We start from the raw sequence: 14,483 nt of genomic DNA on the forward strand, positions 1-14,483 counted from the left end.
CATCTGGTATAGCATTGTATCAGATAGCAGGATTTAAAAAATAATAACATGGATAAGGGGGTATTCACATATGTAAAACCGATATGGTTTTGTTATTTATATTTACTTCTGTGTACTTTGTTTTAACTGTCTGTAAACCGCCCAGAATAGTGCTTTGACACTAATGGGGCAGTATATAAACTAGGGTAAGAAACAAATACTACTACTACTACTACTACTACTACTACTACTACTACTACTACTACTACTACTACTACTACTACTACTAATAATAATAATAATAATAATAATAATAATAATAATAATAATAATAATAATAATAATAATAAAAACAACTGATTGTCTGGAAAGAACTCCTAAAGAATATCATCTTTAGGGCTTCAACTCTGACACAAGCACTTCCAAAAAAAGAAAGAAAAAGAAACAAGCGCTTCTAATTTACAGTCTCCATTTTGCATATTGTTTGATCCTTAATCCTACCATGAGTGCGCTTCGCTTATTGTACGCTTGTTGCAAATTAAATTGAATCAAATTAAACCTTAAATTGGGGCCACCAACGATAACCCAAGCAAGCAAGCTAGCTAGCTAGTTAGCTGTTTCCTTCAACAACAACAACAATAACCTTGGAACTGCAGCGCTGGACGGGACCCGATCCAGCCCCTCTCAAGGAGGGCACAGGGGGAATGGAACTCCTAACCTCTGGCTCCATAGCCAGAGACCGAAACCACAGAACTATCCAGCCGTTAAAGCCGGGGACTGCCGTCCACAAAAGCTGATGCCAGACAAAAGTGTTTGATTTCTAAGGTGCCACAACACTTCCTTGGGTTTGAGGCCATGAAGTCCACCGGGATCCCTGCGCCTTTCCCCCCCCCCTCGAGCTTTCGGTGTCTTGCTCGGTCCTCTGCTTGCATCGCCTGGCTGCGCGGCTCCCGCGGACCAGCGGGTTCGCTCTCAAGCTCGGCGTTGGACTAGTGCTGCCTGCGTAGCGCCAGAGAATCCGCGCAGGCGCCTTGGGGCGAGGAGAGGCCCCATAAGGCGCTGAGGCGAGGCGAGGCGCTTCTCCTCCACGTTCGGCTGTGGCGTCCCCTCGTCCCTTCCCGGCCTCTTCCTTCTCCTCCTCCTGTTGCTTCTTCTTCTTCTTCGCGGGCGGCGATGGCGGACGAGGAGCTGGAGGTGCTGCGCAAGCAGCGGCTGGCCGAGCTCCAGGCCAAGCACGGGGTGAGGAGGACTCGCGGCGGACTTTTCCTTCGGGCTCCTCGCTCGCAGCGCCGGCCTGGTTGGCCCTCAGCCCAGTCCCCGCGGCCCCTTCCCTCAGCGGGCCTCGGCGGCCGTGGGCCTTCCCCCACCCCCGACCGACCGCGGTGGTCGGCCCTTCCGCGGTGCCTCAGGAAGGGTGTGTGTGTGTGTGTGTGTGTGTGTGTGTGTGAGAGAGAGAGAGAGAGAGAGAGAGCGAGAGTGTGTGTGTGTGTGTGTGTGTGAGAGAGAGAGTGTGAGTGAGCCTGGACCTGAGGTGTGCCGTTGTGTGTTTTTGGACCTGAAACCCCCCCAGAATTTCCCAGGCGAGATGGGCCGCCGGGGAACTTTTGTACTCCACAGACACGGAAGCTAATGCTTCTCTGTGCCGCCTCAGCCCTCTTTTAGCCCTGCTGGGCCTCGGGCGGGGGTGGCGGGTGGGGGAAATGCCCCTTCTCCGGCTCCCAAGAGGGGTCCAGGATGCTCAAGACCATCCTTCCACCATCTCGACCACAAAGTCCTTGGCCTTGCCTAGAAAACGACACCTTTCTTCCTTGTAAAGGGCGGAGGGTTCTCTTTGTTAAAAATGTGTTACATATAATTCTCAATTGTTCGCATCTGAAGGCGTCAAAGCAGGGTGTAACAGCAGCAGAATAACGTTAGCGATCTGGAGTCTTCTGGCACCTGAATGAGACAAATGCTTCTTTTGGCAAAAGGTCCCATAGCTCTTCCTGCAACTACCTGAAGCACCTACTGTACTTATTTGGGGATTAACATTTGGGGAACAAACTCACTGGGAGTGAAGCAGCTTGTTCCTGTGGTGCCGTCAGGGTGGATTTGATTTAAATCAGATCAGTTTAAACCACAATGTAAATTTAAAATGTCAGTTTTGATCATTTAAATAAAAATCTCTTTTTTAATTATCCACTTAGCTACAATGCATTGGGTTGGTTCAGGAATAGTCTCATCCAGCACAATTTTTTTTTAAAAAAAAAGCTGTTCAGATGGAGTAATAGTTTTCTTATGGGAGTGAATATGCATAGGAGTGAATATTGATGTGGAGAATCAGGCACATGGTGAGAAGCATTCTATTGTCTCTTTCTCTGAAATGGTTTGGGGCACCAACAAAGCAACTCACCACAATGAGAAACAGCAAAGCAGAAAAAAAAACACACACACAAACATATTAGAAGACTTGCATAGGTTTTTTTAGAAATATAAATTCCAGAGGGGGTAGCAGAATTAGTCCATTGCCGCAAAAATAGGTTGTTGCAGCAAAAACACATTAAACAAAACTTAGTCTTTTTTCAGATGCCACAAACTTCTTTGTTGTTTTTTGGATCTCTGTATTGAGAGATCAAGAAGGAACATGCCAAGGAGCAACTATATCTTTCTGGTAAAATCTTTGTATTTCTGACTTTTCAGGATCCTTCCAGTGATATTGCTCAACAAGAGTCAAAGCAAAGGTATGGGTTGGTACTATTGTATTTATTATTATATTTACTGCAGAAACATGAGACAGGGTATCTGTGATAGCTTTTCCCTACTTTAAAGTAGCTGCTGGGGCTCTAGTTTGGATTAGAGTTGTAGTGTTTTCCCAGTCTAGTCTCACATCTCTTTATTGATGTGAGAATAATGACTCTTCTATTCTTCATGTTTAAATCTCAGCTCATGGTTAGTTTCAAAACACATTAATTAAAATGTATACTTAACAGAGAAAGATATTTTTCAAAAATAACTTGTTTCCATGAAATAGTTGCTGTTTTTAAAAATTATAGGGAAAAGCAAAATAAAATAAAAAGTTAAAGAAGACAAAAATGTGGTAGCACCTTAAAGATTTAACTTATATTTTTTTAATGTGAGCTTTCATGGACAGGTTCATTTTATCAGACATAAGAGAAAGAGATTTAACATGGTGGATATTTATACATACCATCAAAGTCTAGATATCAAGATGTATAATGCCATGTATAAATATTTGCCATGTTAAATCTCTTTCTGTTATGTATGATGAGGTGGACCTGTCCACAAAAGCGTACATTAGAAATACAAAAGTTAGTCTTTAAGATGTCACCATGTTTTCTTTTTACTTCTATTTTGCGTTTATATATAATGCTTGCACAGACTAACACAGCTACCCCTTCTACAGCTACAGTTATTGAAAAGTAACTTTACTAGGGAATTATATAAATTGCTGTGCCCAAGTGACTGTGTGGCAGGGGAGAACTGGTCTTATGCCCAGTTACACTCCCAGTTATAAGACAGGCCAATTAGCCATGGCAACTTAAGCAATTCATCTTACACACAAAATAACTGACCAGCTACTTTTAAAGAACCACATCTATCATGGTCTGATCATCCATTATTCTAAGAAACATCAGAGTGCTACAAATCTCTATGGTACAGAGCATAACGTATGCAGTAAAGATACAGGAATATTTTCAGTTATACCATGAAAATAGTGAAATTATCTTTTATCACAGTTGTAATGTGATTTAATTATTCTCTAGTTATTAAAAAGATTTGCCATGATTAGCATATTTAAGCAGGAAATGTTTGATTTTAATGTTCTTTGAAGATGATATAGGAGTTACAGAATTGCAGTTATGACATTTAAAAACTATCATGCAGAAATAATCCAGGAGAGATGAGGAAATATCAAATTCCTTATCAATTTGGCTTAGCTCCTTTTATATGTCCTTTATGTCAGAGGTCCCCAACCCCCGGTCCTGGTCTATGGCCTGAGCTGGACCGGGCTGTGGAGACAGACTTCCTGCCCCCCCAGGCACTCACCCCCACACAGCTGATTTGTGCATGCATGCATGTTCCAGCATGCCCATGTGAGTGCCGTGCCACCATTTGCGCATACACACAAGCGTTCACGCCCCACACAATTTACGCATGTGCACAAGCATGCACGCAATTTCCTATGTAAATGTACTGCAATTATTTTAACAGGGAGGCAGAAATGAGAAATAACATTTTGGCTCAGGTTTTGGATCAAGCAGCCCGGGCCAGATGTAAGTACCTATTCCTTTTTTCTGAACAATCTTGCCCTTGTTTTAGTTATATATCTCCTCTGGAGGAAAAGAGGACAGCACTTTTGATAGCTACTGTTGTGCAACTGTGTTTTTCATGGCAGTTGGCCTTCAGCATCAATATCAATAAGCAATCTTCCCTGACCTAGAGTTCACATAAGATCCTTTTAATATAGGCAAGCATTGTATATCAGATTTTTGCTGTTCTATCAGGTTGATTGTTTATGTGCTGTCAAGTCATCTCTGACTCAGGGCAACTCTTTGAATGAGCTATTTCCAAAAGGTCCTGTTTACAGCTGTCCTGCACAGCTCTTGTAAACTCGGGCCTGCAGCATCCTTTAGGGAGTCGGTCCATCTTATATTTGATCTTCCTCTTTTCCTGCTGCCATCCCACTTTCCCAGCATTGTCTTCTCCAGAGACAATGCCTTCTCATGCCCAAAGTAGGGCAGCCTCAGTTTCAGCATTTTTGCCTCCAGAGATAGCTTACACTTGCTTTGATCTAGGACTCACTTGTTTGTCTTCCTGGCAATCCAGGGTATCTGCAAAACTCTTCCAGCACCACATTTCAAACCAATCAAATTTGCTGTACCTCATCCCTTGGAAAGTTCTTGTATCTTCAGTGGAGAGATGCATCAGATGGCATGTTCACTTATCATATTTAGAATCCAAGCCATTGTACACACTTCAAAAAGTTTTGTAAACATGGTTGTTTGTATTTTCATCCTGTCAACTCCATTGAATCAACAACAGCTATAATAGTTGTCTCTGTTACAACCTCCATTTAAATGTTGATGTAACTGCCAGTTGCAAACTGTTTGTCAGTTTAGACATTTGATCGCACTGTAGTTCAGCTTTTGTAATTATGGGTTAGTATTCATGTCTGAATTGAACCTACCTTTATAGCAGGCTCTTATTAGCAGCCCATTTCAGATCCAAGGTTGAAAGCATCTGTCAGGAACTTGATTCCTTGTTAATACCAGTAGATCTGAAGGAGATGTCCACTGCACCATCTAATCAGGTTAAATTGGATCATTTTCACTTGGTACAGTCTGAGGATGTGGACAAGTCACCTGCACACCGCGAATCACCTCCTCTTCTCTAGATCCTTGCCCATTGTGACTCGAGAGCCTCGTGACAGTGGTTAAACTGCTGTACTGCAGCCAAAACTGTGCTCACAACCTGGGGTTCAATCCCAGGTAGCCAGCTCAAGGTTGACTCAGCCTTCTATCCTTCCGAGGTCAGTAAAAGGAGTACCCAGCTTTCTGGGGGGGCAATGTGTAGCCTGCATAATTAACTTGTAAACCGCCCAGAGAGTGGTTGAAGCACTATGGGGCGGTATATAAGCCAGCACGCTTTGCTTTAAAATCGGCAGATGAATTGGCCAAGGAATGGATAATGCTCATCACTAATGTCTCTCTGGGAGAGGGCCATTTACCTTCCTGTTTAAAGGAGACCATTTTAAGACCCATACCAAAGAAACCAAATTTAGCAATGGATGATAGGCCAGTTGCTAGTATTTCCATTCTTGGGCAAGTTGATTGAGAGTGGTAGCTGACCAACTCCAGGAATCAGATATCCTAGATCCACTTCATTCAGGGTTCAGGCTGCGCTATGGAACTGAAACAGCATTGGTTGCCCTGCAAGGGAGGCAGACAGGATAATCCTGCTGGTTTTCCAGGAGCTTTTTGTGGCTTTTGATATAGTCAACCATGGTATCCTTCTGAGACAGCTATCAAATCTTGGACTTGGGGGCTTCATTCTTCCGTGGTTCTAGTCCTTCCTCAAGGGCCAATCTCAGATGGTACAGCTTGGGGAGGCAAATATCTACCTTTTGGAACCATTTGGAACCATAATGAGGTCCCTTAGAGATCAGTAATTTCCCGCACTATAGAAACAAGAGGATCCAGGAGGAGGAAAGAAAACCTTAACAATAAAAATGGACTAAATGAATAAAATGGTTAAAGACTGTAGGATATAATGGGTATAAAATGGTAGAAGAATATTAATGATAAAAAATCAGTACTGTATTTTATTGTGCAACAACCCCCCAATGTATAAAACGACCCCCTAATTTTGACCCTTGGTGGAGTCGGAGGAGCAATTAATGGGCAACTGCTCCTCCACTAACGTCTCCTCCTGCTGCTGCTGTCTCTGCTGCCTGCCCAATCACCTCCTCCAGTGCGACTGCCGGAGCTCACCTCCAGCTCACGTCACTGCCTTGTCCCCTGCCCTAAGGAGATAATAGGAAGAGGTGATCTGGTGACGCAGGAAGAGGTGCCTGAGTGTGCAAGAGTGCTTGTTTGCCTCCGCCTCTGCCTCCTCCTGCCTCCACCACCGGAGGGGACAAGGCGGCAAAGTGAACGGAGCCCGTCAGTCTCGATACTTGTTGGAATGTCTCTCCCACAAAACAGCTACCTGGGTCTCCCCCGGCCGCTCTTTGCAGTCGGTGATGTTAAAAATGGTGACACCTATGGAAGTTAAAAGAGTTAACACCAAGAACCGTGCTTTCTTGATCCTGGCCCCTTCCCTCTGGAACATGTTTCTAACCGAAATTTATCAGATGCCCCCCCTCTCAGTTTTTAGGAAATTAGGAAAAAAAAGTGAATTATTTTAAGCTGCCTTTTATTAGTGCTTTTAATCACGGACATGAGATGTCCAAATTTGTTTTAAATTTTTAAAATTCTGTTTAAATGGAGGTTTTAAGCTAGTGAGTTTTATTTATTTTATGGTGTTTATTGCATTTTTATTGTTCATTTTAATGTGATTTGACGTATAATGAACCACTCACACTAATGGGTGGTATATAAGTTGAAATAATAAATAAATTCAGGAAATTGAATGTTGTTTTAGAGAATAAAGGGATTGTTTTGTATATCTTTTAAATCTCATTTATTTATTTATTTATTTATTGGACTTATATACCACCCCATAGCGCTACAAGCACTCTCCGGGCGGTTTACAATTTTTAATTATACAGGCTACACATTCCCCCCCCCCCCCAGCAAGCTGGGTACTCATCTTGGCATTTGTTGTTTGGGAAGTCTGTTAAAGTTTTTCTAAAATTAGTTACAAGCTAAACAGATTCCTTGCAACTATTTTAAGACTTTTTTTGACTCAACTGAAACTTTAAAAATGGGATGGAATAAGTGGATATGAAATGAAAATGTAACCATATTAAGTAGCTATGGTCAAGAAAAGCTGAGCCTCTATATTTGTAAAATTTCATATAATACCAAGAGTATCTCACTACTGTTAGGTTAATATAAAATTAACATTGCATCTAATATCATTAATGTTATATTAACCTATCTCTTAATTCAAGCGTCTCTCTGATGGCAAGAAAAAAAAAGTAGCATATAACTTAAAACCTGCATTAAGTAGTAAATACTAATTTTTAACCACATGACTGCTTTCCTTTCACAGTAAGTAATTTAGCGCTTGTAAAGCCAGAAAAGGCAAAAGCAGTTGAAAATTACCTTATACAGATGGCAAGATTTGGACAGTTAGGCGGGAAGGTAAGTTGATTCTTTGTAATGGCTCACTGATAAATCTGTGTTGGATATGCTAGGGTGATTAGACATAGATCTATAGCTAAATATCCAGGAAAAAGTGTTTCTGAGTAGCAAGTGTTGCCAAGAGTATCTGGTTGGCTGTTGTTTGTAAGCTAAATGTTGGACTAGATGGATTTTAGTCTCATCCACTAAAGCAATCTGTATGCTTTAAGGGTTGTACTGCTATTAGGATAATACTTTCACCATATCTACAGCAATTTCCAAATAAGTTATTTTGACTTCAAAATAGAAGCATGCCATTCATAAATTATATAAGATATATAATACAGAGGATATAAATAAGCCATGCTCAAATTGATTCTCTTAGTGAGCAAACACACGAACTGCCCTCAGATCAATATCTAACAGGTCTCATCCTCCTAGTTTCCAAGGGCAAAGGGAGACTACTAAAAACTGCCTTCAGAGTAGTAGGAGAAATGCTTTTTTTTTTTTTTTTTTTTTTTTTTTTTGCTTTCTCTGTAATTGGTACAAATGAGCCATGAAAAATAATGGTTGGATAGCTCTCTGAGTTGGAGCACTTGGGTGTGGAATTCTGTTCCCCTGGTTGCCTTCAAAGAGAAGTGCTGGTCTGTATGACCTTGGGGTTGGTAAACTACTTATGAGGTCTCTCTACCTAGAAAATATTGGTAAGAGTCACCATAAGCTGGAAAGGATTGACAACATGAATTTACTTTGAGTAAACCAAGCAGTTTATGCCATAGGAGGTTTCTCTTTGCTTTTCCCTGCTGTACTTAAGTACCTTTCTGTTTTGGTTGATGGAATGTTGATATGTACAGACCTGTTGCTCAAACTTTATTAAAACCAGTAATAAATAATTTAGAAGGACATTTTAGAAATCTTGCTCTTTCCAGTGAGAATTGTATCTAAAAGCTGTAGTGTAGAGCAAGCTATTCTAACAAATGAACTTTTTCTGCATGGATGTGTTTTTTTATTCTGGCTGTTTAGGTATCAGAACAAGGGTTAATAGAAATACTTGAAAAAGTGAGTCAGCAAACAGACAAGAAAACAACAGTAAAGGTAAGACATCTTAAATTAATTTTAAGTCTCTTTATAAATAGTACAGTATTGAAGAAATGAAGGCACTACAGCATAATCAATCTGTAGTATGTGTGCACAACTCTTAGCAAATAATGCTAGTAGCATATAGTAAGCAAAACAAATAAAATTGCCCCAGATAGCATTTCTTAAGGATTGTTGCTACTTATGTCATCTTTATACTATAATAAATGTCAAAATTAGTGAAAATCAGTGCCCTTTGGGTAATGAATTTTCAAAACTAGGCATATTGCTCTCTCCAAGAAGCATTCTCTGGTCATAAATCTACATGTCTTGTGCTGAGACAAAATTTGTTAATGTTGGGAAAACCACAGGAATAATTTATTGTGCTTATATACACTACCTTATTCAAAATATTTGGCCAGTTCCTTGCATATTTCATCACTTCACCATTTTGACTTTCCACCGTGATCCCTGTTGAACATGCTGGAAGTTGAGAACTTCAGTGCTGGTTTTCTTGCAGAAATGCAAGGCCTAGCAATGCTTGTAAGTATGAGCAACTCCCACTTCGTAGTAGTAACACTTTGGGCCTGAGCTTATGAGGTGTTGGAGCTGAATTTATCTTCTCACCTGAGTTTGTTTCTGGTTTCCCCATCCCCTTGCAGTTCAGCAGCCTAATTCAGAACTTTGGAATCTGACTTGCTACCTTGAACATGTAAATGACACACATGTACTGATCAGCGGATGTGAAATGTCTATCTTACAAAAGCTTCCTCTACTTGCTGTTATTCTCATAACTTAAAAAAAGGGAGCAATATTTTCTGATTAAGGTTAGCCTCAAACAGTTGTAGAACTTTCACATTCACTGTATTTTCAACCATAGTTCAACAGAAGAAAAGTATTGGATTCTGATGAGGAAGATGAGGATGACTGATCAACAAAATATGACAGGGGTCACCAAACTGCAGATCATCTGGAGTACATCAAGGAAACGTTGCTGTACCTGAAGAACTAGGTGAAATGTTTACACAATTTTTTTTCGGAAAACCTTTTTTAAATATAAAAATTAAAAAATGATCACATGTTCTGAATAATAAAATTAAGTAAAATGGTTTTCTTAGATCATTTTTATATAAAAGACCTGAGAGTTGAGATTACCCACTATCTGTTTAGCTTTTCTTTGACATTATATAAGTGAATCCACTTTGCTCTTGGAACATGTAAATGACACACATGTACTCCTTCTGTAACCATAGGTGCATCATTGTAATCCAGTGGGAAATGGAAAAAAGGCTCACAAACATGCAAGTCTTTGCTGAAGTTAGTAGTTCTTGCTCCAGCGTAAATATGTGTTGGAGAGGATTTGCATGTTTGGATGTCTGCAGAGGAGGTTGGTGCACACAGTGTTCCTGATCTCTTAATCATGATTTATCGTTAAGGGGTTAGGAGTAGCCATGGAGTTACCTCCCCACCTCCACTGCATATATCTCCACCCTGTCTTCTGGTGACATTAACCATGGTTAATACCAAGCAAGGTTGGCTGTTAGTCTGAAACTGGTTGACAGCAAATCCTGCTTAGCATAAGCCATGATTGAGAGGTCAGGAGTAGTATGCATGCATTACATCCCATGGCTACTTGAATATGCTTTTTCTGCCAGCCAGTCGATACAAGATGGATTGGTTGGCAGAAAAAGACATAGTTCCATGCTGCTTCATCTTGCTGGATGATATATTGCATAGAAATTAGACAAGCCTTGGCTAGTACACCATGAAAGTGCATTCTTAGCTGTGCTTGGGAAATATTCTTTCCTTAAAGTGTTTTCCCCCTCTCTTTTATCGTAGCTAAGCATTTAAAATTAAGAACTTATACATCCAGTTGATTTCAATAGGAGACTGAAACATGTGCTTAAAATGTTCCATACTAAAATCAGTAAAGGGCTTAACCATGGCTGGGCTGTTTTGTTTAAGTATTAGTGCAATCCAGTACTATGTAGACTGGATGCATTTGGTTCTTTTACTCAAGCTACCTCCATTTTTCAGGTATACAGAGTAATTAAAACAGCTGTCCAAATCGCTGTGATCACCTTCCATGCATGATGCCATTGTGAAGTATTGTGCCTTTTTGTTGGAGAATGCTATAAGAAATATTTGATTTGTACCCTGTACCAACATCCTCTGTCCGCGAGAACTCGGAAGGTGGTTTGCCACTTTCAGTTTGTTGAGTGTATATGTGTATATATAAAACAGAACTTTGAAATGGATATTAAAACCTTTCAATAAAGAACACTGAGTTGGCATGAGCAGTTTCTTTGGCCATTCTAGTTGTACAGAAAGAGCTTATTCTCACATGCATTAAAATACTGAGCATAATTAAACATATCTTTACAGGTCTGGCATGTGTAGGTTGCAGCCTATATGAATTTTGAATGACCACATTCATTTAAAATGGAATAAAAAAACCCTAAACATGTTACCACGTTAATCGAATCGAATTTCCAGGTATTAAACTAGATGTTCCTGAAATGAGAATGTGAATGACTCATCTAGCATTCGCCAACATCCTCAACAAAAGAAACTGAAAACTGAGATGATGGCATACTATAATATTAAATGAGCTACACATTAAGAGTATAGATCCATTTATTCTTATTACTTCTCTTCCATCATTTGGCACAAGTCCAAGGCACATAAGAAAATTAGATGAACTCAGGTGTTTAGTAGAAAAATAGACTAACCCACATGGAGCACACTAGAGTGCTGTCTTTTCAAACCTTATATCATTTTGTACAGAAAAATCTTGACAGACCATTTGACCGCCCAAAATAGGTTATCAAACAATAAAAAACAATTTTGTATAGAAATATTACATAGAAATCAATGTGAATTGACCAGAGTTATTGTGCTGTTCAAGTCATAATTCTTAACCCTTTTACAAAATTAAAAAAAATAATTACCTAAAGCTGACACTCTGTTTCTAAAAAGTGCACAAAAGATCAATGTGAATGTGTCTCAAACTTAATGGCAACTAAGTTGCTACAAAGAATTCCCAGCTGAAATGAAAGTAATCCATCTCATTAATTTTCTTGCTTGTGCCACAAATAGTTGCCATTTTATCTTTAAAAGGGGTTAGACTATAGCAATATATAGGAATTTGAGTGTTCACTGATGTTGGCTGCTTAACAATAAAATCATTCTTAACAAGTCTCAACTGCTTATCTGCAGAAAATACTCTTAATTAGGGACCCCATCTCTTCTATAAGACAAAACGTATCCTTTATTAAAAGAGGTTTGCCCAACCTACACTCCAGTAGAACCAATGAAAATTTAATATACTGTGCAATATTGCTCTTTGTGTCAAGCTTCATATACATTTCACGATGCCCATACTTTAGTGTAGGAACTGATCTGCAGAGCACAAGAATATAGAATGAAGTCCAAAAGTTTTCCGTATCTCGGATTGCATTCATTAAAATAAGCTGAAGTTACTGACTTCTCTTTAAATAAGAGGAGGCTATATGCCTCTCAAAGTGCAAACCATAGAGGGCCCCTACCTGCAAAACATCCTTCTGATCCAGTTTTGAAAGACTTTATCATAGGCGTCTATTGGTTCTTCAATGCTGAGTGGAAGGAGCATGAAGCTGAAATGTTTGCTATCCAAAAATATTTTTTTCATCAGTTTTGGAAAGCATCAATCAGAGCAGCCTTCAAGTGAAGAAACACTTGGATCTCTTGATCTGGGTAAATCACAAATGTCATCAATATCTGTAGCCGAAAGGGCCACATTAACAGTGTGTCTCCGCTGCATCCGTTTATGTCTAAGAGATGCTGCTGCTTCCGTGTTATTTTCTTCTCTTTTGGGTTCACTTCTACTGTCACTGGCATCAAGGATGTGGTTTTGCCTTTGTTCTGAAGAGTTGTCTGTCTTCAGCTTGCTCTTATCAAAGCTCTTAGTAGCTAACTTAGAGGGCAATGGAGGAAAAGTACATGTTAGGCATTTTGTGTTGATCTGGCAAATCCAGAGCAAACTGAAAAATTGTTGAGTCTTCACAAGTGGGAACACTGGATTTTCTTTTTTCTTTCTTTTTTTTTAAAGACCTTAGGGGCCCTGCCCAGACCTCTCAACCCCCCCTGCCAGAAATCAAAACAATAGCTATTTCTGCTCTTGGAGATCTGCAAGCGCAGTCATTTTGCCCTAAAACAAGGTGCAGGCCTCCACATCTTTGTCAAAGTATTTTCTATCCAATTTCCTGTGATGTATTTCGTTGCTGGTGCTTCCCCCAGTAGGTCCTTGGGGCTGTCAATACTTTCACCTAGTCCTCTTCCTGGCTTACTCCACCTAGGTCATAAGGAAATCCTTTTGGGAGTTTGGAAGGCTAGCAAAACACATTTTATATTCAATTTATAAGAAGTTAATCAAGTTCCTGTACTTTTGAGTAGTTATCAAAAGAGAAAGATTTATTTTTCGTCTTCTCTGGAGCCTGAGGCTGATTTCCCTGGGCTTCCTCTATCTGAGGTGGGGCCACATGGTTTTAGTTCTGCCAGTCTCCCTCCAAACTCTAATTCCCCCCCCCCCCCAATATATCATCCTTCTCATCTTATTCCCTGGGCAAAGCTTCGCATCATATCAAAGTCCTGTAAAATGAAATACAGTTGCTTTAACTTTTATAATTATTTCATTTTTTAAAAAGCACTTTTATTCTTACCTGGTGCAATAACTCATCATCAAAGTTAGGGACACTTTTATCTCTCGTTACAGCTTTCCGCAATTCTTCTGATCTAAATAATGGCACATCAAAACAAAGATTTCAGTGCATGTGCCATACACCTGTGCCTCTTTGGCCAACCACTAGATGGCAATATTTCAATGGCAAAAGACGCCAGCTTGCATTTATTCTTTAACAATTGGTTAAACTGTTAAAGAATAAATGGGAGATAAATGTCACAAGACCTACTCTGAAGTCTTAAGCCTGTAAAGGTGTGGATCCAACTGTTCGGATTTCTTCTTAGGACCACCGGCCACTTCTCCAATGGTTTCCATGTCGTCCTCTCTGCTGAAAGATCTGAATGTATTTTGCTGCCCTACCCTCACCAAATCTCCACTGACTGAGTGGGTTTACTCAAGGTGAGTCCTCACTGCACTAAGCAACAGGATTTCAACTAGTGGATCTGCTCTAGCTGGGATTAACAGAGGGATGGAGGCTAGTATTTCTAGGTGAACTTCGTTGAGCTGTCCCACTGCAGGGGAGTACAGAGCAAGAGGAAGTGATGGCCAAACTGTGCAGCCCTTTTGACCCTTCCTTGAAGTATAGCACTGTTTCTTGATATCCATATCTGTACAAATTTTTTCAGATTAAGCCATGAAGCCGTGTCTACTGTATGCTATTACTTGCTGCTAGGACAGCATCATCAGTAAACATTTTGACTTACTTGTTAAATCGATTGATCGACTGGACCAGCTGGAGGCGCCGAGCAACAAGATCATCCGTTATCTCAGGAGATTTAAAGCTGACTACAGATTTAAGTAATAAAAAACATTAAACTGCATTCATCTCTACAAATAAACAACCCTGAAATCAGCAATAAGACTATCTCAAACTAATTTTTAAAAGCATTTATGTTTAGGCAGAAGTATTTTAGGATGTA

At 40.0% G+C, this 14,483-nt stretch overlaps 2 protein-coding genes across 6 annotated transcripts in view; one reads left to right on the forward strand and one right to left on the reverse strand.

Annotated features, from left to right (window-relative positions):
- The first annotated feature begins 999 nt into the window (after positions 1-999).
- Positions 1,000-14,423, forward strand: PDCD5 (programmed cell death 5). 4 transcript variants are annotated; one of them, XR_012081221.2, is made up of 8 exons: positions 1,035-1,218; positions 2,659-2,699; positions 4,192-4,253; positions 7,696-7,787; positions 8,790-8,861; positions 9,724-9,855; positions 13,848-13,962; positions 14,190-14,423. XR_012081221.2 is itself a non-coding variant. In XM_072980561.2 (6 exons), the coding sequence occupies exons 1-6, from the start codon at positions 1,153-1,155 to the stop codon at positions 9,772-9,774; spliced, it is 384 nt and encodes a 127-aa protein (XP_072836662.2). In that variant the 5' UTR covers positions 1,000-1,152; the 3' UTR covers positions 9,775-11,135. The 4 variants fall into 4 exon arrangements, 1 of the variants encoding a protein (XP_072836662.2); XR_012081222.2 differs by lacking the exon at positions 13,848-13,962; XR_012081220.2 differs by lacking the exons at positions 13,848-13,962; positions 14,190-14,423 and adding an exon at positions 10,881-11,135 and having other exon boundaries at positions 1,036-1,218.
- The window catches only part of ANKRD27 (ankyrin repeat domain 27), a 70,202-nt gene continuing 67,181 nt past the window's right edge, over positions 11,463-14,483 (reverse strand). The window contains exons 27-29 of one of the 2 annotated variants that reach the window (XM_078380349.1): positions 14,268-14,349; positions 13,544-13,616; positions 11,463-12,798 (exon numbers count right to left, since the gene is read on the reverse strand). In XM_078380349.1, coding sequence (XP_078236475.1) covers positions 12,529-12,798; positions 13,544-13,616; positions 14,268-14,349 — 425 coding nt within the window. In that variant the 3' untranslated portion in view covers positions 11,463-12,528. Of the gene's footprint in view, positions 12,799-13,025; positions 13,177-13,543; positions 13,617-14,267; positions 14,350-14,483 lie in introns of those variants that run through there. The other variant, XM_078380350.1, reaches the window with a different exon arrangement.

Source organism: Pogona vitticeps, chromosome 10, assembly GCF_051106095.1.
Source record: "Pogona vitticeps strain Pit_001003342236 chromosome 10, PviZW2.1, whole genome shotgun sequence".
In the NCBI taxonomy this organism is placed as follows: domain Eukaryota; kingdom Metazoa; phylum Chordata; class Lepidosauria; order Squamata; family Agamidae; genus Pogona; species Pogona vitticeps.

Coding starts and splice junctions, on each gene's coding strand:
- PDCD5 (XM_072980561.2), top strand. CDS start 1,153: ATGGCGGACGAGGAGCTGGAGGTGCTGCGCAAGCAGCGGCTGGCCGAG. Junction 1,219..2,658: donor AGCTCCAGGCCAAGCACGGG/GTGAGGAGGACT, acceptor CTGACTTTTCAG/GATCCTTCCAGTGATATTGC. Junction 7,788..8,789: donor TTGGACAGTTAGGCGGGAAG/GTAAGTTGATTC, acceptor CTGGCTGTTTAG/GTATCAGAACAAGGGTTAAT.